General features: G+C 39.9%; 1 protein-coding gene across 1 annotated transcript; it reads right to left on the bottom strand.

The window, feature by feature from the left end:
- Positions 1–627: 627 nt before the first annotated feature.
- Positions 628–23,133, bottom strand: LOC146687287 (uncharacterized). The gene is made up of 9 exons (XM_085439513.1): positions 23,040–23,133; positions 20,088–20,387; positions 19,719–20,003; positions 17,352–17,453; positions 8,192–8,287; positions 7,906–8,055; positions 4,932–5,231; positions 4,563–4,847; positions 628–2,288 (listed from the first exon to the last, which is right to left on the bottom strand). Exons 1-9 carry the CDS (start codon positions 23,086–23,088, stop codon positions 2,185–2,187), a joined length of 1,671 nt encoding a protein of 556 aa, XP_085295639.1. The 5' UTR covers positions 23,089–23,133; the 3' UTR covers positions 628–2,184.
- Positions 23,134–25,317: the final 2,184 nt, after the last annotated feature.

Genomic DNA, 25,317 nt, shown 5'->3' with positions numbered 1-25,317 from the left:
TTTAAAGCAGAGGGCCCATCCAGACTACCTGTATTGGGGTACTGGTCCCACAAAACCGACAAACATTAAAATAGCACAAAAACACTATTAATCTGTATATTTTCTGCTCGGCAATGTAGCCTACCTCCAAAGTCATCCACTACCCTATGTGGGTGATATCAAAGAAGTCCATATTCCAAAGTCAAAAACCTGCTTAGCCTCCCAAATACTTTTTCCCCGACATAAAAGCCTCAACAACATTTTTAACACCAGCAAAAAGCATTTTTATTCACAAATTAGGCATTTGGTGGAATTTGTTAATGGGTAATAAAAATGAAAATGTATTATTGTTATTGGTCAGTGTCTTAACTTTCCCCATGAACTACAGAAAGGACAACAATATAAACATGATGATTGAAATTGTTTCAGGGTATCTGATTTTTTACGTTTAATATTGAAGTTTAATCTACTTTAATCAGCTGGAAAACTGCATTCGAGTGTGAGTTAATAAAGATGCTAAAAAGCATTGAAGTGTGGTCAGGTCCGCCATTTGTGCTACAAGCTGCATTTGCAGTGATACCAAATTCCTCTTTAGGCTGTAACATCCTTTAGGTTTTGCATGTTAAGCAAAAATGCTTGCACAAAAAAACAAAACAAAAAAAAAACAGACGTCTAATACAAGAAAAAGGAAGTTGCATCTTTTCACAGATTGAGAACAAGAAAGAGAAATAAAAGTAGCAGAACAACAGAGAAGTTTGCTTTTGCCATACTTCAGTTTGCACCCCAGTCTCGTAACATATTCCAGTAGATCTGAATTTCAGCTGAATTCAGCTGTTAAAACAAAATTTACATGGTTTTGTGTTTTTTTCCCATATTTTTATTACAAAATAATGTTAAAAATATGACTGTATTTCAACAAAAGCACTTGCAAAATTATTCTCTTAAAAGAATCTTTATGATATAATGACTGTAGTTCAATATACAGACAGTATATAATAAAAATATAGTTTTAGTTCGCACGTGTTTTCAGTCATAGAATAGGATACAATTAAAGGTTTGCTCTTTGCATGTTTGCGATTTTTGTCTTAGTGTTCAGTTTGAGATAAACTGAACTGACAAAAAGAAGCATCAATAATTTCTGTAGGTTTTAACAGTTAATCATTCATCATTTCATCTAAAAGAAAAATGTTGAAGCCATGAAGTGCTTTTCACAGAGCTACAGGGCCACGCTCCGTCTCAAAGCTGTGTTATTTAAGAACTTTGAAACTTGACAACAATTTTGTATGTGAATTTAAACATGAGACATGATTTTTTGGGACACTTGAAAAATTGTCAGCATATTGAATATGTAACTTGCTGCATTTGGAAAGATACCCAATTTTCATCTCAGATATATTTTTGAACCCTTTTTTCATTCTTAGGTTACTTTGAATGTTAAATGATGGTGTCAGTGTCTCATTAACATTTAGAATAATACAAAGAAGACACCAATCAAAGCAGAATCAGTAACTTCTAAAATATCAGAGATTGATAGGTTGGTCTTTGATGATTTTAAATGAGCTTTGAAGCTGAAATCATTTCTTTTTTTATTCTTGGGTTTACAACTTAGTAGTAGTTATCAGTTGATTCCCTCACACTGAAGAAACATCTTAATGCTGCTTTCTGGAATAGGAATCAGAAATGCTTCTTTTGTGTTTGCTATCATTATAAAATCTCAGAAAACAGCTTTATAAGGATCAACAAGTATTTTATTCACAAAATGATGCAGTCTTGACTTTTGACTATTTCATCAAAAATAATTGGTAACGCTATCATAGATGGTTTGAGGAGTTCTTTTCAAGCAAGTTTGCATTGACATCTATGTGCAGTGGGTAAGCACTGCAAAATTTATTTTTCTTTCTTAAATTACTCTGCAGTGATGACAGTGATTTAACATGTTTGCCATGCATGTCTTGTGGAGCGTTTGTTATGTTTACATTCAACATTCAGAAAATTAATGGAATTAAATGTGCAAATGTCTATACTTACAAAACATTTGCAATGCCTAATTTTGTGCTATATAACAAAAAACGGTATCTGCATAAAAATTAGCAAACCGCCAAAATGTGTTAACCTGTGTAGTTATCTACCACTGGTATCTATAACTTCAACATTTTCTAAAAGTGTATTAGCTATGTGTGTACGTGGAAAGCCTCTTCTTTATTTTCACTTCTTAATCTTCTCCATAATGTGGACACTGATCACAGCAATCACCATGATGATCAGACCAACAGAGAACACGACTGTCTTCACCACACAGATGGAGATACCTGCAGACATGAGCAGAAATAATGAAACACACTAAGTAAATTCAAAGTACAGTTTCTTTTGTCTGACTCAAGAAATCTTTTACATTTCAGAAATACAGTTAATTTATTTCTGAATGTATCCCAACTGTATTTAGCATTCCAGAGTGTAAATGACCACGGCAGACCCAGGTGCACGTTCATGCTTTGCAGCATACTTTATTAATACTTTCATGGTTGCTGTACATTCGCACCCAGAGCTGCAGCTCTCCCGCTGCCAGCTCAACATAGCAACAAAAACCCCAACCACAGGACCCAGTATAATATTTAAGTCGGCGGGGCGTGATTGCAGATGCCGTGCAGGTGCGTCCGCCTTCCCTGCATGGCACCGCAGGCCACGCCCCGCCACACAGAGAAAAAGCGAGCCTTTATTGTGACTAAATTAGATTCCAAAAAATATTCAAAACCAAAAGGCAGCATCACTAGGACATTCACAGGACTGACAGCAAACAACACGGAGTGCAGCAAGTGACACCATGACAGAGGACACATTGAGGACTGAAGTGTATCTACAGTTAGGTCCATATATATTTGGACACTGACACATTTTTTTTTACATGTTTACTGAAACATATTCCAATTGTAGTTATATGATGGACATGGACATAATTTGTAGACTCAGCTTGCATGAAGGGTTTAGGAGTTTTAGCTCCTTAACATGTCCCACACTCTTTTTATAGAGACCAAACATAATTGGACAATTGACTCGAAGGCTATTTCATGGACAGGTGTGAGCAATTCCTTCGTATGTTTTTATCAATTAAGCAGATAAAAGGCCTGGAGCTGATCTAAGGTGTGGTGCTTGTGTTTGGAACATTTTGCTGTCAACAGACAACATGCAGTCAAAGGAGCTCTCCATGCAGGTGAAACAACATCCTTAAGCTGCAAAAACAGAAAAATCCCATTTGAGAAAATACTACAATATTAGGAGGAGTGGCAAAATCAACAATTTGGTTCATCCTGAGAAATAACGAAAGAAAGCACTAGTCAACTCAGCAATACAAAACAACCTGGATGTCCACGGAAGACAACAGTGGTGGCTAATCACAGAATCGTTTTTACAGCCAACAAAGTGAACAACAAACTCCAGGAGGTAGAAGTATCTAGGTCTACCATAAAGAGAAGAAAGGCCCACAAACAAACAGCAACTGAAAGCCTCTGCAGTAAAAACCTGGCAGAGCAACAAAAGGAGAAAACCCAGCATCTGGTGATGTCCATGAGTTGAAGACTTCATGGTGTCACTGCCAGCAAAGTATTAGAAATTAACATTTTCTTTTCAGTTATTTTTCAATTCATTGTGAGGAACTAAAAAAAATTTAGTTCCTCACAATGAATTTCTATTGTTACAACGCCGTTACCGTTACTAACAAGAAAATGCGGTCACGTTACTATTTTTCAACAAACAGACGGTTGAAGCTTCATTCATCTTACCGCACGTAATATCAGTTGCATGGAAGTAGCTGACTACATAAGTAATCTGGGCGCTACAGCTTTAAGCAGCTGCGCGTGCTCCCGCGGACGGCAATCACTTTCTGCCCAATGATCAATTTTTGCCACAACACCTGGAGCTAGGGGGCAAAACAATCGCATGATTGCTGCTGTTTGACTGAGGAAGAATAAAGTAGTCGTGGTAAGCCAATCACATGACCACTTTAAGATGACAAAGCAACAAGGTGATATTTGCCAGTTTTTAAATTGTGTTGATAGGCCACGTAAAACCAGAGTCATGATAAACAATATATACACGTGTTTTTTCCTGAATAGTTTCGTCACGTTTACTGTCTAAGGACAGCGCTAGTGAGCATTCTCTGCTTATGAGCAAAAAATAAAAAAACTAAAAACAGCCCTTTCGTGTTGGTGGAAAAATGTACAATGTTGACCAATGAAAAAGTGCTATGGCAACATGACATTTGGTTGTTTAGAAAGAGGAGGAAGTTTTAGGAGTGATGGAGAGAGAGAGAGTTTGGAGATGTGAGAGATTTTAGTTTAGCGTGTTTGGAGTGTGTAGTTAAAATGCTGTTTTGTGTAGTTAGAGTGTTGTGTTGTGGATAGTTTGGTGTTGTGTGTCAGAACAATGAGGTGACAATTCAAGTATTTGGACTGGATTGTGGGTGCTTTCTATCACAATCCAAAGATATGTAATTAGACATGGGGACAACATGCAAACATCACACAGCAAGTCCTTTAAAAATCTGGTTATTTCAGTTTTTCATTCATTATTATGAACTTTATTCTCACCTGTCTCTGTTTCACAGTAAGATTTGAGCACCTTCATGGTCTGATTCCAGCTCACTTGGTTGCTGTGATTACAGTAAATGGTGTCTTGCTGCAGGTAAACACTTAAAGAGGAAAATTCTTTTGTGGCTTTCAAATCCTTTTCTTCTGCATGAGAGCAGATTTTACCATCACATCTAAAACTACTGCTGATGTTAAAGTCCACTGTGCTGCAGGTCACAGTCAGGTTACAGGAGTCTGAGCTCTTGGACACTGACTCTACTGTCAGTTTGGCAGGAGTGGCTGGATCTGGGGAACAAGAGGTGTGAAAGTATTAAAAATAGGCCTATGATTTGTGAACATTTCAAAGTAATAATGAAAATAGAAACCTACCTTGAACTATGACCTTGTATTCAGCTACCCTTTGCTCTTGTTCGCTGACCACAACTGCTTTATAATCTCCACTGTCACTGTGTTGAAGATTCTTTAATTTCAAAGAGTAATTTTGTCCAAACACCTCAGCCTTTCCTGCATATTTGTTATACACGACTGGATCTTTATTAAAAACACATTTAGCTATATTGTTACTGGAATTAACTTTCCAGAACAATTCTGTCTGTTCGTCAAGTTTAAAAGGTTTCTCTGTATCCAAGTGTAAGTCGTTTCCATGCAGCACAAACACATGTTGGAGACCTAAAAGAAAAGGAAAAACAAAAAATATCAGTCACGAACATCCAGCTGCAATTATGTTAAATCAAAATCAAACACAAATGCAACACAAAAAGGACCTGACACAGCGTTGCAGTGTTGTGAAGATTTTGGTTCTTTTGTTATATTTTTTTCACCGCAGCTTTTCACCTGCCTTCTGCTGCTCTGCACACCTTTGGTCAGGTCCTGGTAGCCTACTCACACAGGGGGAGGGATGAGTTTGTGATGGACACCATCTTTGTTGGTCAACCTCCCCTGACACCACCTGCTGCTCTTCCCTATTGTTTGATTATTTTCATTATTGTTTAGTCACAGCTAACTGCTTGGGTTTTTAGCATCCACCAAACAATAATCAGTTTCACATTTCAGATAAAGCTGTTGTGGAAAACCTGAACTTGTTATGAGATACAGCTTCCATCTCACTTCGGACAGCCCACCTCTCATATCTTGAGATATGACCAAATATATCAAGTCTTATTACCAGTTTTGGGTAAGTTACTTTAAATTAGTAACTTAGTTACATTACTAGTTACTTCTATCAAAAGTAACTCAGTTATTTCAAGTTACTCGTTACTTTCAAAGTAACTAGTTACTAGGGAAGGTAATTTTGGTTATTCTCAGAATTCTCTTGTTAATGTGTTGCTTCCGTAACTGGATACCCAGCAAGACTGCCAGTCTTCTAGCTTGCTTACTTGCCACAAGTGCACTGTGCCACCTACCAATAGAAAGGAAAAAATAATGTGCTTATTTCCACGAGAGAAATCCCATGCCTGGACCATCGCCATGATTCTAGCCTACGTCACAGCATCATGTGCGCTTTTTACATCCAACACGAAAACTGCAGTCGTGGTGCTTTCGATTGTACTCAGAACTTGGAAATTCTGCCTTCCAAATAGAAAGATGTAAGCAACACTAGACTGAAGGTGAGCTGCATACAGGGCTGGACTGGGACAAAAAATCGGCCTGGGCATTTTGACTAGAGACCAGCCCACCATTATAGGAAAAATCATACAGTCTTTGAATGAAAACAAACGCTGTTGTGACAGTGATGTACACTGTTTTGATTGTATATATGCATCAATCTATCAATCGTTTCTTGTAAGATTCAGATAATTATTTAATAAAAGCTAGATATTTTAAATGAGAATAAGAAAGAAAAGTATTTCTTTGTTCCCTGTTAATGCCCTACCTGACCCCTGGCAAAACTGGGGGTTTACAAGTACAAGTAACGCGTTACTGCCCATCTCTGGTCCCTACACTGCTTATTACTAAATTAACAGCTGTGAAAGAGTTCCAGCAATCTTTCATTCTAGTTTATACGTCAACCAAAGGTCAGGACAGTTAGGATTACTTTGAAAGTTGCATTCTTGGCCTCCCACACATTTAAAAAAACATATTTGTCATTTTTTTGTCCACCCCCACCTTTCAACTTTCTGATTCTCTGATTTAGTGCTCAGTGAGATAAAATTATTATAGTGGGTAACTGTTTTTTTCATTAGTGTTGATGTTGTAAGTGTTGTTACCAAATTTAACCAAAAATCATCAATGAAGGAATCAACCATGAAAAATTAAAAGAAGACTGAGATAAAGTTATACAACATTTGAAAGCCTTAATGTTAGACCCAAACTGTCTGTTTCCAGTCTGCAACTCCTATCCTTCACCACTGTCAAACACTATTGCATCTTGATAATAACTGTTTTTTGGTAGTAAATTAAGTTTCTATTTCACTACTACAACAGATGGCGGATGAAGTCTGTTCCATGAAGTACAAGCACATTTTCAGACCCTATAAAGACCTAAAGAGACACGTAAGACGTAAAGTCTTCTACTCACACCTGATTTGTTTTAATTATTTTTATAGTGTTTGTTTTTATCATGATTGGAAATTAATGGGGAATTTGTTGCTTTACAATGAATTATTAAACAGCTCTAATACCTCTTTTATAGCAGGGTAAGATTTTACACAGTTCAGTGTTTTTAAGAGGTCAAAATATGAAAAGTTGTTAGCAGTTGCTCCTCATCTGTGCCTGAAATCAGCCTTAAACTGCGATGTTGTTTTGAACTTTTCAGATAAATGTATCTTATACTCTTTGCTTGAAATAGCAAACATATAACTCATATAACAGGACAGTGCTTAATAATTCTCAAAATTCTCCATTTAAACTACTTCTCTTTTATCAATTCAATAGCACATCTTCACCCAGGACAGAGAACTATTTTGAAAAACATTATCTGAGACACAGTGACATTTCTTCCATAATGTTTTCTTCCTCCCCTCTCACCTAAAACAAAATTGGCCTGTTAGGACACACTGGTTTACCAGGGTACATAAGCTCATTGGATGTCCTTCCGATGTGTTGGTTTTATTTTCTTTCAGAACCAGGAAGCAGAGTGACTGCAAGAAAGAGGAAGTGACTATTTTTAGATGGACTAACTTGTCAGAGCTTATTCAGCCTGTCAAAGACACAGCTCTGATTAAACTCTTGACTAATGTAGTTTGAGACATTAATCAAGTCTTTTACCTTCTGCAATAAATTGAAAGATACGTTTTGTAGCGAACACGTTCATCGTTGTCAGTTCTGTCCCTGTTTAATTAAAGAAGCAGTTGTTATATACTGCTACTATATGTGTGCTAATATTTAGACATTTTTTTCCTACCTTCAGCCTCAGTGCAGGACAGCAACACAAGAATCACAAAGAAAAACATTCTAGAGTCTCGAGGTTTCTCTGAAACGCAACAACATGGAAGTGTTTTACACCACTGACAGCAGAACAGGGTCAGCCCCTTCTCACAGCTGCATTCTTCCTCTATACAGACCAACAGTGCAAAAGTGAACTATCTGTGAGCTGTGCTAGTTTTAGCTCTGAGATAGCCATGGTTTCACAGTAACACTACCTTTGAGCAGAAAGAGACAACAAAACAGAAGCCATGACTCAGTCTGACCCGTATCAGCCTGCACGAACAAACTTTTATTATTCTTCCTGCAGATTTTTGGGGTAATGTGTGAGAGTTGGTGAGCTAAGGTGCGAGTCCCGTGCACTGCAAGTCACGATGAGATTACAGGAGTTTTAAAGACAGAGTCCGATCAGGCCGATCAAAGCAGAAGAGGTAATATGATGATCTGAATGCATTTAAGCTGCAGGAATTGACTTCATGAAATATCAGATATCTGTGGGTTTTTGATTGATAATGTAAAATTCTGGATTGAGTTCTTGCTGGAATTGTCCTATACAGTAGTTATGAATGTCACCAAAATCCCCCCAACCAAACATAAATGAGAAACGTTTATATGAGTGCTGAGTATTTGTATATGTGTGCATGAGGGTGGGAATGCCTGTTTGTCTGTGTTTATATGTCAGGTCGGGTCTTACACTCCACCTCTCTGGGAACTCCCAGGCCCTCCAAAGGCCTATCTCCCCTCACCACACTCCCTGCCGGTGACTGATGCCCTCAGGGGTCGGTGCGTTGGTGGTTCTTGGTGTCCGGGGCTGGGCGCTCAGGTATGTACTAGCTCACTCCCGGTGACTACTTGGCGGGGCCTGGTGCCCGTTGCTCGGTCAGGCCTCTTCCGGGGCAAAGGGGGCCCTCGGGCCTCCGGCCTCTGGGCCTGCGGCTCGCTTCACTCTGGCACGCCACTGCAACCCCCTCAGGCTTCTGCTTCATGGCAACTGGGTGACCCCTCATCTGGGGCTCTCCTCAGCTCTTCCCAGGAGGGTGGCACGGATGCCCCTCCGGTGGTCCTCCTTGGGCTCTCGCACTCTGGGGCCTCTGGATGTCTGGAGCCTGGATCTCCTCCATGCCTGCTTCATGCCCTGGGGGATGGGGCTATGGCTCTCTACATCCTCTAGCAGACCATTACATGGGGAAACCTTTTGAATACAAGCGCGCTGATCCACACAGGTGTGCACACGGGTGTTCACTGTTCATAGACATAAACTACACCTCTATTGACTGCTATTTCCAAGCACATTGTGGGCTGTCGGTCCTGCTTGCTACACAATAATATTCAATATTTAGTATTTACTGCTGTGTACACTTAGCTACAGTGGGGCAAAAAAGTATTTAGTCAGCCACCGATTGTGCAAGTTCCCCCACTTAAAATGATGACAGAGGTCAGTAATTTGCACCAGAGGTACACTTCAACTGTGAGAGACAGAATGTGAAAAAAAAATCCATGAATCCACATGGTAGGATTTGTAAAGAATTTATTCGTAAATTAGGGTGGAAAATAAGTATTTGGTCACCTCAAACAAGGAAAATCTCTGGCTCTCACAGACCTGTAACGTCTTCTGTAAGAAGCTTTTCTGTCCCCCACTCGTTACCTGTATGAATGGCACCTGTTTGAACTCATCATCTGTATAAAATACACCTGTCCACAGCCTCAAACAGTCAGACTCCAAACTCCGCCATGGCCAAGACCAAAGAGCTCTCGAAGGACACCAGGAAAAGTATTGTAGACCTGCACCAGACTGGGAAGAGTGAATCTACAATAGGCAAGCAGCTTGGTGTGAAAAAATCAACTGTGGGAGCAATCATCAGAAAATGGAAGACATACAAGACCACTGATAATCTCCCTCGATCTGGGGCTCCACGCAAGATCTCATCCCGTGGGGTCAAAATGATCATGAGAATGGTGAGCAAAGATCCCAGAACCACACGGGGGGACCTGGTGAATGACCTGCAGAGAGCTGGGACCAAAGTAACAAAGGTCACCATCAGTAACACACTACAACGGCAGGGAATCAAATCCCGCAGTGCCAGACGTGTTCCGCTGCTGAAGCCAGTGCATGTCCAGGCCCGTCTGAAGTTTGCCAGAGAGCACATGGATGATACAGCAGAGGATTGGGAGAATGTCATGTGGTCAGATGGAACCAAAGTAGAACTTTTTGGTATAAACTCAACTCGTCGTGTTTGGAGGACGAAGAATACTGAGTTGCATCCCAAGAACACCATACCTACTGTGAAGCATGGGGGTGGAAACATCATGCTATGGGGCTGTTTTTCTGCCAAGGAGACAGGACGACTGATCCGTGTTAAGGACAGAATGAATGGGGCCATGTATCGTGAGATTTTGAGCCAAAACCTCCTTCCATCAGTGAGAACTTTGAAGATGAAACGAGGCTGGGTCTTCCAACATGACAATGATCCAAAACACACCGCCCGGGCAACAAAGGAGTGGCTCCGTAAGAAGCATTTGAAAGTCCTGGAGTGGCCTAGCCAGTCTCCAGACCTCAACCCCATAGAAAATCTGTGGCGGGAGTTGAAAGTCCGTGTTGCTCGGCGACAGCCCCAAAACATCACTGCTCTCGAGAAGATCTGCATGGAGGAATGGGCCAAAATACCAGCTACTGTGTGTGCAAACCTGGTAAAGACCTATAGTAAACGTTTGACCTCTGTTATTGCCAACAAAGGTTATGTTACAAAGTATTGAGTTGTATTTTTGTTATTGACCAAATACTTATTTTCCACCCTGATTTACGAATAAATTCTTTACAAATCCTACCATGTGGATTCATGGATTTTTTTTTCACATTCTGTCTCTCACAGTTGAAGTGTACCTCTGGTGCAAATTACTGACCTCTGTCATCATTTTAGGTGGGGGAACTTGCACAATCGGTGGCTGACTAAATACTTTTTTGCCCCACTGTAGATTAACATGATGGTGTTGTGTTTAGTATGTTGCTCTGTTGGTTTTTTTTTGCTTGTTTTCTCTTCTTTTTCTCTCAACAGGTGATCCAGGAGATTTTTTTTTCTCTTCTTTCTCTTTTTAAGCACCCTTTCTCACTGTCCCTCTTCCCTTCTGTTTTTCTTTTCCTTCATCTTTCTTTCTCCCTTTCCTATCCCTCAGTCATGTCTGTCCCGTCTGTAACAACTGAAAATAAAATAAAATAAATAATAACAACAAAGGTTGATCAAATGGACCAATACGGCAAGGCCGTGATGATCCATTTCATAAAGTAAATCCATTGGGTATCCTTGTTGGTCTTCAGACAACAATTCTGACAGCTAAAGAACCAAATGGGACAGACAAAAAAAAAAAAAAGAGAAACGTTTATATATTAACAGCTGAAAATAAAATTTCTAAACTTATGATCTCCCTGCAGCCCACATCACAAGTCACTCGCTGCCCTCTTCTGGTTACATTGAAGAAAGTTCAGGGTTTGGCAAATCTGATCACGCCGCCATCTTCCTCATGCCAAAATACAAACAAAGGCTGAAACAGGAAGTTCCGGTTCAGAGGAAGGTCGCGCGCTGGACGGATCAATCGGTGGCCGCGTTACAGGACGCACTCGATGACGCAGACTGGGGCATGTTCAGAAACAGCTCCGACGATGACGTCAACGTGTTTACGGAAGCGGTTGTGGGATTCATCGGGAAACTAGCGGATGATACCATGGAGACAAAGACTATCACAACGTTTCCCAACCAGAAGCCGTGGGTGGATAAAACCATCCGCGACGCTCTGAGATCCCGCACCGCTGCCTACAACACGGGACTCATGACGGGGGACATGGACCCGTACAAAGCCGCGTCATATAACGTGCGGAGGGCGGTGAAAGAGGCGAAGCAGCGCTACGGGAGGAAACTAGAGTCACAACTCCAACAGAGTGACTCTAGGAGCCTGTGGCGGGGACTAAGGACAATAACGGACTATAAAGCACCAACAACCGGTATGACGAACGCGGCCGTGACTCTGGCAGACGAGCTGAACACTTTCTATGCTCGCTTCGAGGCTGCAGCTAAGGTCTCCAACAATGCTAGTGTTAGCGGCGCTAACGGCTGCAGACAGGAAGATACTGCCAGCACCGGAAACGTGCTCGTCATCTCCGAGCATGAAGTAAGGAGAGCCTTCAAAAGAGTGAACACCAGGAAAGCAGCAGGACCAGACGGCATCCCAGGTCGTATCCTAAGAGACTGCGCATACCAGCTAGCTCCTGTGTTCACTGAGATATTCAACATCTCTTTATCTCAGTCGGTGATCCCCACATGCTTCAAAGAGTCCATCATTGTTCCTGTCCCGAAGAAACCCCATCCTGCTTCTCTCAATGACTATCGCCCTGTAGCCCTCACCTCAGTAGTGATGAAGTGCTTTGAACGCCTGGTCAGAGACTTCATCATTTCTTCACTACCAGACACACTGGACCCACTACAGTTCGCTTACCGTCCAAATCGTTCCACAGACGATGCCATCTCTCATCTCCTCCACACATCACTCACTCACTTGGACACTAGAAGGGGGAATTATGTTAAAATGCTCTTCATAGACTACAGCTCTGCATTTAACACCATAATTCCCTCCACACTCACCACCAAGCTGGAGCATCTAGGACTCAGCTCATCTATGTGTCAGTGGATCTCCAACTTCCTAACTGGCAGACCACAGGCAGTAAGGATGGGCGGACTTTGGATGGTGCACCTCTAATATCTAGAGTTGCCCAAATTCATTAAACTATCTCTGCTTCCCTCCATGACAGAAATAGGGAAGCTACAACCCCAAACCTTACAGAATGGGTCTGCTCCCAGACCACGTCAAAGAACCAAACCACAAATCGGCCATGAAGGAGTCAACAATGAAAAATGAAATGAAGACTGAGATAAAGTTATAAAACATTTGAAATCCTTACTCTTAGTATTTCAGACCCTAACTGTCTGCTTGAACATTACACAGTATTTCCTGTTAATCTTTTTTTTTAAGTTAAAAGCAAAGACTAATTTTGTCTAAATAACTCAGACTGTCCTTCACATGTGTCAAACATGATTGCATCTTTATAATAATAGTTACCAACATTGTTAGTGGTAGTAAATTAAGTTTATTTTTGTCTACTACAACAGGTTTCTTTATGTCCACATGTAAGTTCTATTAAGTACAAACATGTTCTCAGACCCTATAAAGACATAAAAATCATGTATTCACACGTTGTTTGATTTATTATATTTATATTGTTTTTTTATTATCATTGGAAATTATTGGACAATTAGTTGTTTTACAATAAATTATTAGGCAGCTCTAATAGCTTTCATAGCAGGGTAAGATTTTACAGTTTTTCTCATGTGGTGTTGAATGGTCAAAGTATGAAAAGATGGCAGCAGTTACTCCTCATCTGTGTCTGAAATCATCCTGGAACTGCAGTGTTCAATGCTTCTAAAGTTCTGTATTGAAAGCTTTGGTTGTGCTGGTTTTATTTTCTCTCAGAACCAGGAAACCTTCTAGCACACAAACCGAGTCACTGCGAGAAAGAGGAAGTGACTATTTTAGATGGACTAACTTGTCAAAGCTTATTCTGCCTGTCAAAGACACAGCTCCGATTAAACTGTGATGTACTTTGAGACATTAATCAAGTCTTTCATCCGCTGCAATAAAATAACAGATATCTTTTGTAGTGAACACTACTATAAAAGAAAACATTTGCACTTTCCATCTTTGTTAGTTCTGTCCCTGTTGAATTAAGGAAGCGGTTGCAATATACTTCTACTATATGTGTGCTAATATCTAGACATTTTTTTCCTACCTTCAGCCTCAGTGCAGGACAGCAACACAAGAATCACAAAGAAAAACATTCTAGAGTCTCGAGGTTTCTCTGAAACGCAACAACATGGAAGTGTTTTATACCACTGACAGCAAAACAGGGTCAGCCCCTCATACCCTTCTAACGATTGCGTTGTTCCTCTAGACTTGACACAGACCAACAGTGCACAAGTGAACTATCTTTGAGCTGTGCCAGTTGTCGATCTGACATAGCCATGGTTTCACAGCACACTGCCTTTGACTCCATGGCTACTAATGCTCAATTTTTACCAGAGTCAGTGGAGTAGTGCGGTGGTTAGAACACCCATCAGGCTCTATCTAAGCCTTGCATTGTCTACTGGATAAGTGACTTTTTAAGCAGAGGGCCCATCCAGACTACCTGTATTGGGGTACTGGTCCCACAAAACCGACAAACATTAAAATAGCACAAAAACACTATTAATCTGTATATTTTCTGCTCGGCAATCAAATTCAAAATTCAAATTTTATTTGTCACATACACAGTCATACATAGTATGATATGTAGTGAAATGCTTGGACAACTGCTCGTGACCTAAAGAAAACAAAAAGGAAAAGGCTATGAATAAGATAGGAAATAAATATGAAAAATTAAAAAGGGTAAATTTAACTAGGAAGGAATAAAATATAAATTAAGGTTAAAAATGAAATAACTGTACAACACACTGGGAAAGAATAAGATAAAATATATAAATTAAATTGAAAATAAAATAACTGTACAACAAAATACACAATATAGAACTATATAAGAATGTATGAACAAAATACCCAAGAAGTATAAATAAATATATACACAATAACAGCAGCAGTGATTTAAGTGATGAAGTGAAAACAATGTCCAGAATGTCCAGTGTGTGTGTAAGAACTATATGTGTGGGTCAGTACTGTGTGGTGGTGTGATTGAGAGACCGTATCGCCTGCGGGAAGAAGCTCCTCCTCAGTCTCTCTGTGTTGGTCTTCAGGGAGCGGAATCGCTTTCCTGACCTCAGCAGAGAGAACAGTCTGTTGTTGGGATGGCTGAGGTCCTTCACGATCTTCCTGGCCTTGGTCCAGCACCGCCTGCTGTAGATTGAGTGCAGGTCAGGGAGCTCGGAGCGGATGGTGCGCTCAGCTGATCGCACAACCCTCTGTAGAGCTCGTCTGTCCTGCATGGTGCTGTTCCCGAACCAGGTTAAGATGTTTCCCGTCAGGATGCTCTCTATGGTGCACGAGTAAAAGTTCCTGAGCACCTTGGAGGGCAGTTGGAAGTCTCTCAAGCGTCTGAGGTGGTAGAGACGCTGACAGGCCTTTTTCACCACGGTGTTGATGTGACAGGACCATGACAGGTCCTGCGTGATGTGAACTCCGAGGTATTTGAAGCTGTCCACTCTCTCCACTGGGCACTCGTTGATGACAGGGGTCTGGTAGTTCCTCTCCTGCTTAGTGCTGAAGTCCACTATCAGCTCCTTTGTCTTACTGACGTTTAGAAGGAGGTTGTTCCTGCCTTTGTAGCCTGCCTCCAAAGTCACCCTCTACCCTATGTGGGTGATATCAAAGAAGTCCATATTCCAAAGTCAAAAACCTGCTTAGCCTCCCAAATACTTTTTCCCTGAGATAAAAGCCTCAACAACATTTTTAACACCAGCAAAAAGCATTTTTATTCACAAATTAGGCATTTGGCGGAATTTGTTAATGGGTAATAAAAATGAAAATGTATTATTGTTATTGGTCAGTGTCTTAACTTTCCCCATGAACTACAGAAAGGACAACAATATAAACATGATGATTGAAATTGTTTCAGGGTATCTGATTTTTTACGTTTAATATTGAAGTTTAATCTACTTTAATCAGCTGGAAAACTGCATTCGAGTGTGAGTTAATAAAGATGCTAAAAAGCATTGAAGTGTGGTCAGGTCCGCCATTTGTGCTACAAGCTGCATTTGCAGTGATACCAAATTCCTCTTTAGGCTGTAACACCCTTTAGGTTTTGCATGTTAAGCAAAAATGCTTGCACAAAAAAACAAAACAAAAAAAAAAACAGACGTCTAATACAAGAAAAAGGAAGTTGCATCTTTTCACAGATTGAGAACAAGAAAGAGAAATAAAAGTAGCATAACAAGAGAGAAGTTTGCTTTTGCCATACTTCAGTTTGCACCCCAGTCTCGTAACCTATTCCAGTAGATCTGAATTTCAGCTGAATTCAGCTGTTAAAACAAAATTTACATGGTTTTGTGTTTTTTCCCATATTTTTATTACAAAATAATGTTAAAAATATGACTGTCTTTCAACAAAAGCACTTGCAAAATTATTCTCTTAAAAGAATCTTTATGATATAATGACTGTAGTTCAATATGCAGACAGTATATAATAAAAATATAGTTTTAGTTTGCACGTGTTTTCAGTCAAAGAATAGGATACAATTAAAGGTTTGCTCTTTGCATGTTTGCGATTTTTGTCTTAGTGTTCAGTTTGAGATAAACTGAACTGACAAAAAGAAGCATCAATAATTTCTGTAGGTTTTAACAGTTAATCATTCATCATTTCATCTAAAAGAAAAATGTTGAAGCCATGAAGTGTTTTTCACAGAGCTACAGGGCCACGCTCCGTCTCAAAGCTGTGTTGTTTAAGAACTTTGAAACTTGACAACAATTTTGTATGTGAATTTAAACATGAGACATGATTTTTTGGGACACTTGAAAAATTGTCAGCATATTGAATATGTAACTTGCTGCATTTGGAAAGATACCCAATTTTCATCTCAGATATATTTCTGAACCCTTTTTTCATTCTTAGGTTACTTTGAATGTTAAATGATGGTGTCAGTGTCTCATTAACATTTAGAATAATACAAAGAAGACACCAATCAAAGCAGAATCGGTAACTTCTAAAATATCAGAGATTGATAGGTTGGTCTTTGATGATTTTAAATGAGCTTTGAAGCTGAAATCATTTCTTTTTTTATTCTTGGGTTTACAACTTAGTAGTAGTTATCAGTTGATTCCCTCACACTGAAGAAACATCTTAATGCTGCTTTCTGGAATAGGAATCAGAAATGCTTCTTTTGTGTTTGCTATCATTATAAAATCTCAGAAAACAGCTTTATAAGGATCAACAAGTATTTTATTCACAAAATGATGCAGTCTTGACTTTTGACTATTTCATCAAAAATAATTGGTAACGCTATCATAGATGGTTTGAGGAGTTCTTTTCAAGCAAGTTTGCATTGACATCTATGTGCAGTGGGTAAGCACTGCAAAATTTATTTTTCTTTCTTAAATTACTCTGCAGTGATGACAGTGATTTAACATGTTTGCAATGCATGTCTTGTGGAGCGTTTGTTATGTTTACATTCAACATTCAGAAAATTAACGGAATTAAATGTGCAAATGTCTATACTTACAAAACATTTGCAATGCCTAATTTTGTGCTATATAACAAAAAACGGTATCTGCATAAAAATTAGCAAACCCCCAAAATGTGTTAACCTGTGTAGTTATCTACCACTGGTATCTATAACTTCAACATTTTCTAAAAGTGTATTAGCTATGTGTGTACGTGGAAAGCCTCTTCTTTATTTTCACTTCTTAATCTTCTCCATAATGTGGACACTGATCACAGCAATCACCATGATGATCAGACCAACAGAGAACACGAATGTCTTCACCACACAGATGGAGATACCTGCAGACATGAGCAGAAATAATGAAACACACTAAGTAAATTCAAAGTACAGTTTCTTTTGTCTGACTCAAGAAATCTTTTACATTTCAGAAATACAGTTAATTTATTTCTGAATGTATCCCAACTGTATTTAGCATTCCAGAGTGTAAATGACCACGGCAGACCCAGGTGCACGTTCATGCTTTGCAGCATACTTTATTAATACTTTCATGGTTGCTGTACATTCGCACCCAGAGCTGCAGCTCTCCCGCTGCCAGCTCAACATAGCAACAACAACCCCAACCACAGGACCCAGTATAATATTTAAGTCGGCGGGGCGTGATTGCAGATGCCGTGCAGGTGCGTCCGCCTTCCCTGCATGGCACCGCAGGCCACGCCCCGCCACACAGAGAAAAAGCGAGCCTTTATTGTGACTAAATTAGATTCCAAAAAATATTCAAAACCAAAAGGCAGCATCACTAGGACATTCACAGGACTGACAGCAAACAACATGGAGTGCAGCAAGTGACACCATGACAGAGGACACATTGAGGACTGAAGTGTATCTACAGTTAGGTCCATATATATTTGGACACTGACACATTTTTTTTTACATGTTTACTGAAACATATTCCAATTGTAGTTATATGATGGACATGGACATAATTTGTAGACTCAGCTTGCATGAAGGGTTTAGGAGTTTTAGCTCCTTAACATGTCCCACACTCTTTTTAAAGAGACCAAACATAATTGGACAATTGACTCGAAGGCTATTTCATGGACAGGTGTGAGCAATTCCTTCGTATATCAATTAAGCAGATAAAAGGCCTGGAGCTGATCTAAGGTGTGGTGCTTGTGTTTGGAACATTTTGCTGTCAACAGACAACATGCAGTCAAAGGAGCTCTCCATGCAGGTGAAACAACATCCTTAAGCTGCAAAAACAGAAAAATCCCATTTGAGAAAATACTACAATATTAGGAGGAGTGGCAAAATCAACAATTTGGTTCATCCTGAGAAATAACGAAAGAAAGCACTAGTCAACTCAGCAATACAAAACAACCTGGATGTCCACGGAAGACAACAGTGGTGGCTAATCACAGAATCGTTTTTACAGCCAACAAAGTGAACAACAAACTCCAGGAGGTAGAAGTATCTAGGTCTACCATAAAGAGAAGAAAGGCCCACAAACAAACAGCAACTGAAAGCCTCTGCAGTAAAAACCTGGCAGAGCAACAAAAGGAGAAAACCCAGCATCTGGTGATGTCCATGAGTTGAAGACTTCATGGTGTCACTGCCAGCAAAGTATTAGAAATTAACATTTTCTTTTCAGTTATTTTTCAATTCATTGTGAGGAACTAAAAAAAATTTAGTTCCTCACAATGAATTTCTATTGTTACAACGCCGTTACCGTTACTAACAAGAAAATGCGGTCACGTTACTATTTTTCAACAAACAGACGGTTGAAGCTTCATTCATCTTACCGCACGTAATATCAGTTGCATGGAAGTAGCTGACTACATAAGTAATCTGGGCGCTACAGCTTTAAGCAGCTGCGCGTGCTCCCGCGGACGGCAATCACTTTCTGCCCAACGATCAATTTTTGCCACAACACCTGGAGCTAGGGGGCAAAACAATCGCATGATTGCTGCTGTTTGACTGAGGAAGAATAAAGTAGTCGTGGTAAGCCAATCACATGACCACTTTAAGATGACAAAGCAACAAGGTGATATTTGCCAGTTTTTAAATTGTGTTGATAGGCCACGTAAAACCAGAGTCATGATAAACAATATATACACGTGTTTTTTCCTGAATAGTTTCGTCACGTTTACTGTCTAAGGACAGCGCTAGCGAGCATTCTCTGCTTATGAGCAAAAAATAAAACTAAAAACAGCCCTTTCGTGTTGGTGGAAAAATGTACAATGTTGACCAATGAAAAAGTGCTATGGCAACATGACATTTGGTTGTTTAGAAAGAGGAGGAAGTTTTAGGAGTGATGGAGAGAGAGAGAGTTTGGAGATGTGAGAGATTTTAGTTTAGCGTGTTTGGAGTGTGTAGTTAAAATGCTGTTTTGTGTAGTTAGAGTGTTGTGTTGTGGATAGTTTGGTGTTGTGTGTCAGAACAATGAGGTGACAATTCAAGTATTTGGACTGGATTGTGGGTGCTTTCTATCACAATCCAAAGATATGTAATTAGACATGGGGACAACATGCAAACATCACACAGCAAGTCCTTTAAAAATCTGGTTATTTCAGTTTTTCATTCATTATTATGACCGTTATTCTCACCTGTCTCTGTTTCACAGTAAGATTTGAGCACCTTCATGGTCTGATTCCAGCTCACTTGGTTGCTGTGATTACAGTAAATGGTGTCTTGCTGCAGGTAAACACTTAAAGAGGAAAATTCTTTTGTGGCTTTCAAATCCTTTTCTTCTGCATGAGAGCAGATTTTACCATCACATCTAAAACTACTGCTGATGTTAAAGTCCACTGTGCTGCAGGTCACAGTCAGGTTACAGGAGTCTGAGCTTTTGGACACTGACTCTACTGTCAGTTTGGCAGCAGTCACTGGATCTGGGGAACAAGAGGTGTGAAAGTATTAAAAATAGGCCTATGATTTGTGAACATTTCAAAGTAATAATGAAAATAGAAACCTACCTTGAACTATGACCTTGTATTCAGCTACCCTTTGCTCTTGTTCGCTGACCACAACTGCTTTATAATCTCCACTGTCACTGTGTTGAACATTCTTTAATTTCAAAGAGTAATTTTGTCCAAACACCTCAGCCTTTCCTGCATATTTGATATACACGACTGGATCTTTATTAAAAACACATTTAGCTATATAGTTATTGGAATTAAAACTCCAGAACAAATCTGTCTGTTCGTCAAGTTTAAAAGGTTTCTCTGTATCCAAGTGTAAGTCGTTTCCATGCAGCACAAACACATGTTGGAGACCTAAAAGAAAAGGAAAAACAAAAAATATCAGTCACGAACATCCAGCTGCAATTATGTTAAATCAAAATCAAACACAAATGCAACACAAAAAGGACCTGACACAGCGTTGCAGTGTTGTGAAGATTTAGGTTCTTTTGTTATATTTTTTTCACCGCAGCTTTTCACCTGCCTTCTGCTGCTCTGCACACCTTTGGTCAGGTCCTGGTAGCCTACTCACACAGGGGGAGGGATGAGTTTGTGATGGACACCATCTTTGTTGGTCAACCTCCCCTGACACCACCTGCTGCTCTTCCCTATTGTTTGATTATTTTCATTATTGTTTAGTCACAGCTAACTGCTTGGGTTTTTAGCATCCACCAAACAATAATCAGTTTCACATTTCAGATAAAGCTGTTGTGGAAAACCTGAACTTGTTATGAGATACAGCTTCCATCTCACTTCGGACAGCCCACCTCTCATATCTTGAGATATGACCAAATATATCAAGTCTTATTACCAGTTTTGGGTAAGTTACTTTAAATTAGTAACTTAGTTACATTACTAGTTACTTCTATCAAAAGTAACTCAGTTATTTCAAGTTACTCGTTACTTTCAAAGTAACTAGTTACTAGGGAAGGTAATTTTGGTTATTCTCAGAATTCTCTTGTTAATGTGTTGCTTCCGTAACTGGATACCCAGCAAGACTGCCAGTCTTCTAGCTTGCTTACTTGCCACAAGTGCACTGTGCCACCTACCAATAGAAAGGAAAAAATAATGTGCTTATTTCCACGAGAGAAATCCCATGCCTGGACCATCGCCATGATTCTAGCCTACGTCACAGCATCATGTGCGCTTTTTACATCCAACACGAAAACTGCAGTCGTGGTGCTTTCGATTGTACTCAGAACTTGGAAATTCTGCCTTCCAAATAGAAAGATGTAAGCAACACTAGACTGAAGGTGAGCTGCATACAGGGCTGGACTGGGACAAAAAATCGGCCTGGGCATTTTGACTAGAGACCAGCCCACCATTATAGGAAAAATCATACAGTCTTTGAATGAAAACAAACGCTGTTGTGACAGTGATGTACACTGTTTTGATTGTATATATGCATCTATCAATCGTTTCTTGTAAGATTCAGATAATTATTTAATAAAAGCTAGATATTTTAAATGAGAATAAGAAAGAAAAGTATTTCTTTGTTCCCTGTTAATGCCCTACCTGCCCCCCTGGCAAAACTTGTACAAGTACAAGTAACGCGTTACTGCCCATCTCTGGTCCCTACACTGCTTATTACTAAATTAACAGCTGTGAAAGAGTTCCAGCAATCTTTCATTCTAGTTTATACGTCAACCAAAGGTCAGGACAGTTAGGATTACTTTGAAAGTTGCATTCTTGGCCTCCCACACATTTAAAAAAACATATTTGTCATTTTTTTGTCCACCCCCACCTTTCAACTTTCTGATTCTCTGATTTAGTGCTCAGTGAGATAAAATTATTATAGTGGGTAACTGTTTTTTTCATTAGTGTTGATGTTGTAAGTGTTGTCACCAAATTTAACCAAAAATCATCAATGAAGGAATCAACCATGAAAAATTAAAAGAAGACTGAGATAAAGTTATACAACATTTGAAAGCCTTAATGTTAGACCCAAACTGTCTGTTTCCAGTCTGCAACTCCTATCCTTCACCACTGTCAAACACTATTGCATCTTGATAATAACTGTTTTTTGGTAGTAAATTAAGTTTCTATTTCACTACTACAACAGATGGCGGATGAAGTCTGTTCCATGAAGTACAAGCACATTTTCAGACCCTATAAAGACCTAAAGAGACACGTAAGACGTAAAGTCTTCTACTCACACCTGATTTGTTTTAATTATTTTTATAGTGTTTGTTTTTATCATGATTGGAAATTAATGGGGAATTTGTTGCTTTACAATGAATTATTAAACAGCTCTAATACCTCTTTTATAGCAGGGTAAGATTTTACACAGTTCAGTGTTTTTAAGAGGTCAAAATATGAAAAGTTGTTAGCAGTTGCTCCTCATCTGTGCCTGAAATCAGCCTTAAACTGCGATGTTGTTTTGAACTTTTCAGATAAATGTATCTTATACTCTTTGCTTGAAATAGCAAACATATAACTCATATAACAGGACAGTGCTTAATAATTCTCAAAATTCTCCATTTAAACTACTTCTCTTTTATCAATTCAATAGCACATCTTCACCCAGGACAGAGAACTATTTTGAAAAACATTATCTGAGACACAGTGACATTTCTTCCATAATGTTTTCTTCCTCCCCTCTCACCTAAAACAAAATTGGCCTGTTAGGACACACTGGTTTACCAGGGTACATAAGCTCATTGGTGTTGGTTTTATTTTCTTTCAGAACCAGGAAGCAGAGTGACGGCAAGAAAGAGGAAGTGACTATTTTTAGATGGACTAACTTGTCAGAGCTTATTCAGCCTGTCAAAGACACAGCTCTGATTAAACTCTTGACTAATGTAGTTTGAGACATTAATCAAGTCTTTTACCTTCTGCAATAAATTGAAAGATACGTTTTGTAGTGAACACGTTCATCGTTGTCAGTTCTGTCCCTGTTTAATTAAAGAAGCAGTTGTTATATACTGCTACTATATGTGTGCTAATATTTAGACATTTTTTTCCTACCTTCAGCCTCAGTGCAGGACAGCAACACAAGAATCACAAAGAAAAACATTCTAGAGTCTCGAGGTTTCTCTGAAACGCAACAACATGGAAGTGTTTTACACCACTGACAGCAGAACAGGGTCAGCCCCTTCTCACAGCTGCATTCTTCCTCTATACAGACCAACAGTGCAAAAGTGAACTATCTGTGAGCTGTGCTAGTTTTAGCTCTGAGATAGCCATGGTTTCACAGTAACACTACCTTTGAGCAGAAAGAGACAACAAAACAGAAGCCATGACTCAGTCTGACCCGTATCAGCCTGCACGAACAAACTTTTATTATTCTTCCTGCAGATTTTTGGGGTAATGTGTGAGAGTTGGTGAGCTAAGGTGCGAGTCCCGTGCACTGCAAGTCACGATGAGATTACAGGAGTTTTAAAGACAGAGTCCAATCAGGCCGATCAAAGCAGAAGAGGTAATATGATGATCTGAATGCATTTAAGCTGCAGGAATTGACTTCATGAAATATCAGATATCTGTGGGTTTTTGATTGATAATGTAAAATTCTGGATTGAGTTCTTGCTGGAATTGTCCTATACAGTAGTTATGAATGTCACCAAAATCCCCCCAACCAAACATAAATGAGAAACGTTTATATGAGTGCTGAGTATTTGTATATGTGTGCATGAGGGTGGGAATGCCTGTTTGTCTGTGTTTATATGTCAGGTCGGGTCTTACACTCCACCTCTCTGGGAACTCCCAGGCCCTCCAAAGGCCTATCTCCCCTCACCACACTCCCTGCCGGTGACTGATGCCCTCAGGGGTCGGTGCGTTGGTGGTTCTTGGTGTCCGGGGCTGGGCGCTCAGGTATGTACTAGCTCACTCCCGGTGACTACTTGGCGGGGCCTGGTGCCCGTTGCTCGGTCAGGCCTCTTCCGGGGCAAAGGGGGCCCTCGGGCCTCCGGCCTCTGGGCCTGCGGCTCGCTTCACTCTGGCACGCCACTGCAACCCCCTCAGGCTTCTGCTTCATGGCAACTGGGTGACCCCTCATCTGGGGCTCTCCTCAGCTCTTCCCAGGAGGGTGGCACGGATGCCCCTCCGGTGGTCCTCCTTGGGCTCTCGCACTCTGGGGCCTCTGGATGTCTGGAGCCTGGATCTCCTCCATGCCTGCTTCATGCCCTGGGGGATGGGGCTATGGCTCTCTACATCCTCTAGCAGACCATTACATGGGGAAACCTTTTGAATACAAGCGCGCTGATCCACACAGGTGTGCACACGGGTGTTCACTGTTCATAGACATAAACTACACCTCTATTGACTGCTATTTCCAACCACATTGTGGGCTGTCGGTCCTGCTTGCTACACAATAATATTCAATATTTAGTATTTACTGCTGTGTACACTTAGCTACAGTGGGGCAAAAAAGTATTTAGTCAGCCACCGATTGTGCAAGTTCCCCCACTTAAAATGATGACAGAGGTCAGTAATTTGCACCAGAGGTACACTTCAACTGTGAGAGACAGAATGTGAAAAAAAAATCCATGAATCCACATGGTAGGATTTGTAAAGAATTTATTCGTAAATCAGGGTGGAAAATAAGTATTTGGTCACCTCAAACATGGAAAATCTCTGGCTCTCACAGACCTGTAACGTCTTCTGTAAGACGCTTTTCTGTCCCCCACTCGTTACCTGTATGAATGGCACCTGTTTGAACTCATCATCTGTATAAAAGACACCTGTCCACAGCCTCAAACAGTCAGACTCCAAACCAGAGGCGGAGCCAGACATTTGAAACACCCGGGGCTTAGCCCTAAAGGGTAGTATGCATGTGGTATTTTTATTTTTATTTTTTTATTTTTTATTTTTGGGGGGGGGGGGTTAGAAATGACTGAAAGATTAATAGGCTCTGTTTTGAGTTTTGTTCAAAAAAGAATGACTTCATATAGGGAAAAATATATATCACATGTGCAGGACATCTTAAACTAGTTTTTTAATTAAGCAGCAAGGCAGAACAAAGTCGGGGCTGTATCAAGACACAGGGACTAAACCCCAATTCAACCAGACCCAGAACTGATCCGGAATTAAAACAGGACTACAACAGTTCAAAATCAGGACTACTGAGGACTTAACCAAGACAGAACCAGAATCAGAACTAGATGATAGTAGCACTAAAAATCATCATAGACCTGCACTACACTTATTTTTTAATTCCACCAAAGTCCACTATTTAGATTGAGAAAAGTTTATATAATTATTTATCCTTGTTGTGCGAACAAGCCTGCATAACTTAATAAATATAGAA

The sequence above is a fragment of the Copadichromis virginalis genome, linkage group LG18, assembly GCF_057382275.1.
Source record: "Copadichromis virginalis isolate Kocher_CV1m ecotype Utaka linkage group LG18, C_Virginalis_male_GT1.1, whole genome shotgun sequence".
NCBI lineage: Eukaryota > Metazoa > Chordata > Actinopteri > Cichliformes > Cichlidae > Copadichromis > Copadichromis virginalis.
The sequence above is the reverse complement of the archived record's forward strand: the minus strand, read 5'-3'. Positions and strand labels throughout refer to the sequence as shown.

What these genes read in the sequence shown, in the direction of transcription:
- LOC146687287 (XM_085439513.1), bottom strand. Translation starts at nt 23,088, where the DNA reads ATGTTTTTCTTTGTGATTCTTGTGTTGCTGTCCTGCACTGAGGCTGAA. An exon ending in ATACAAGGTCATAGTTCAAG is followed by an intron (nt 20,004 to 20,087) that starts GTAGGTTTCTAT and finishes CTTGTTCCCCAG; the next exon opens with ATCCAGTGACTGCTGCCAAA. An exon ending in TTACTGTGAAACAGAGACAG is followed by an intron (nt 17,454 to 19,718) that starts GTGAGAATAACG and finishes TCATGTCTGCAG; the next exon opens with GTATCTCCATCTGTGTGGTG.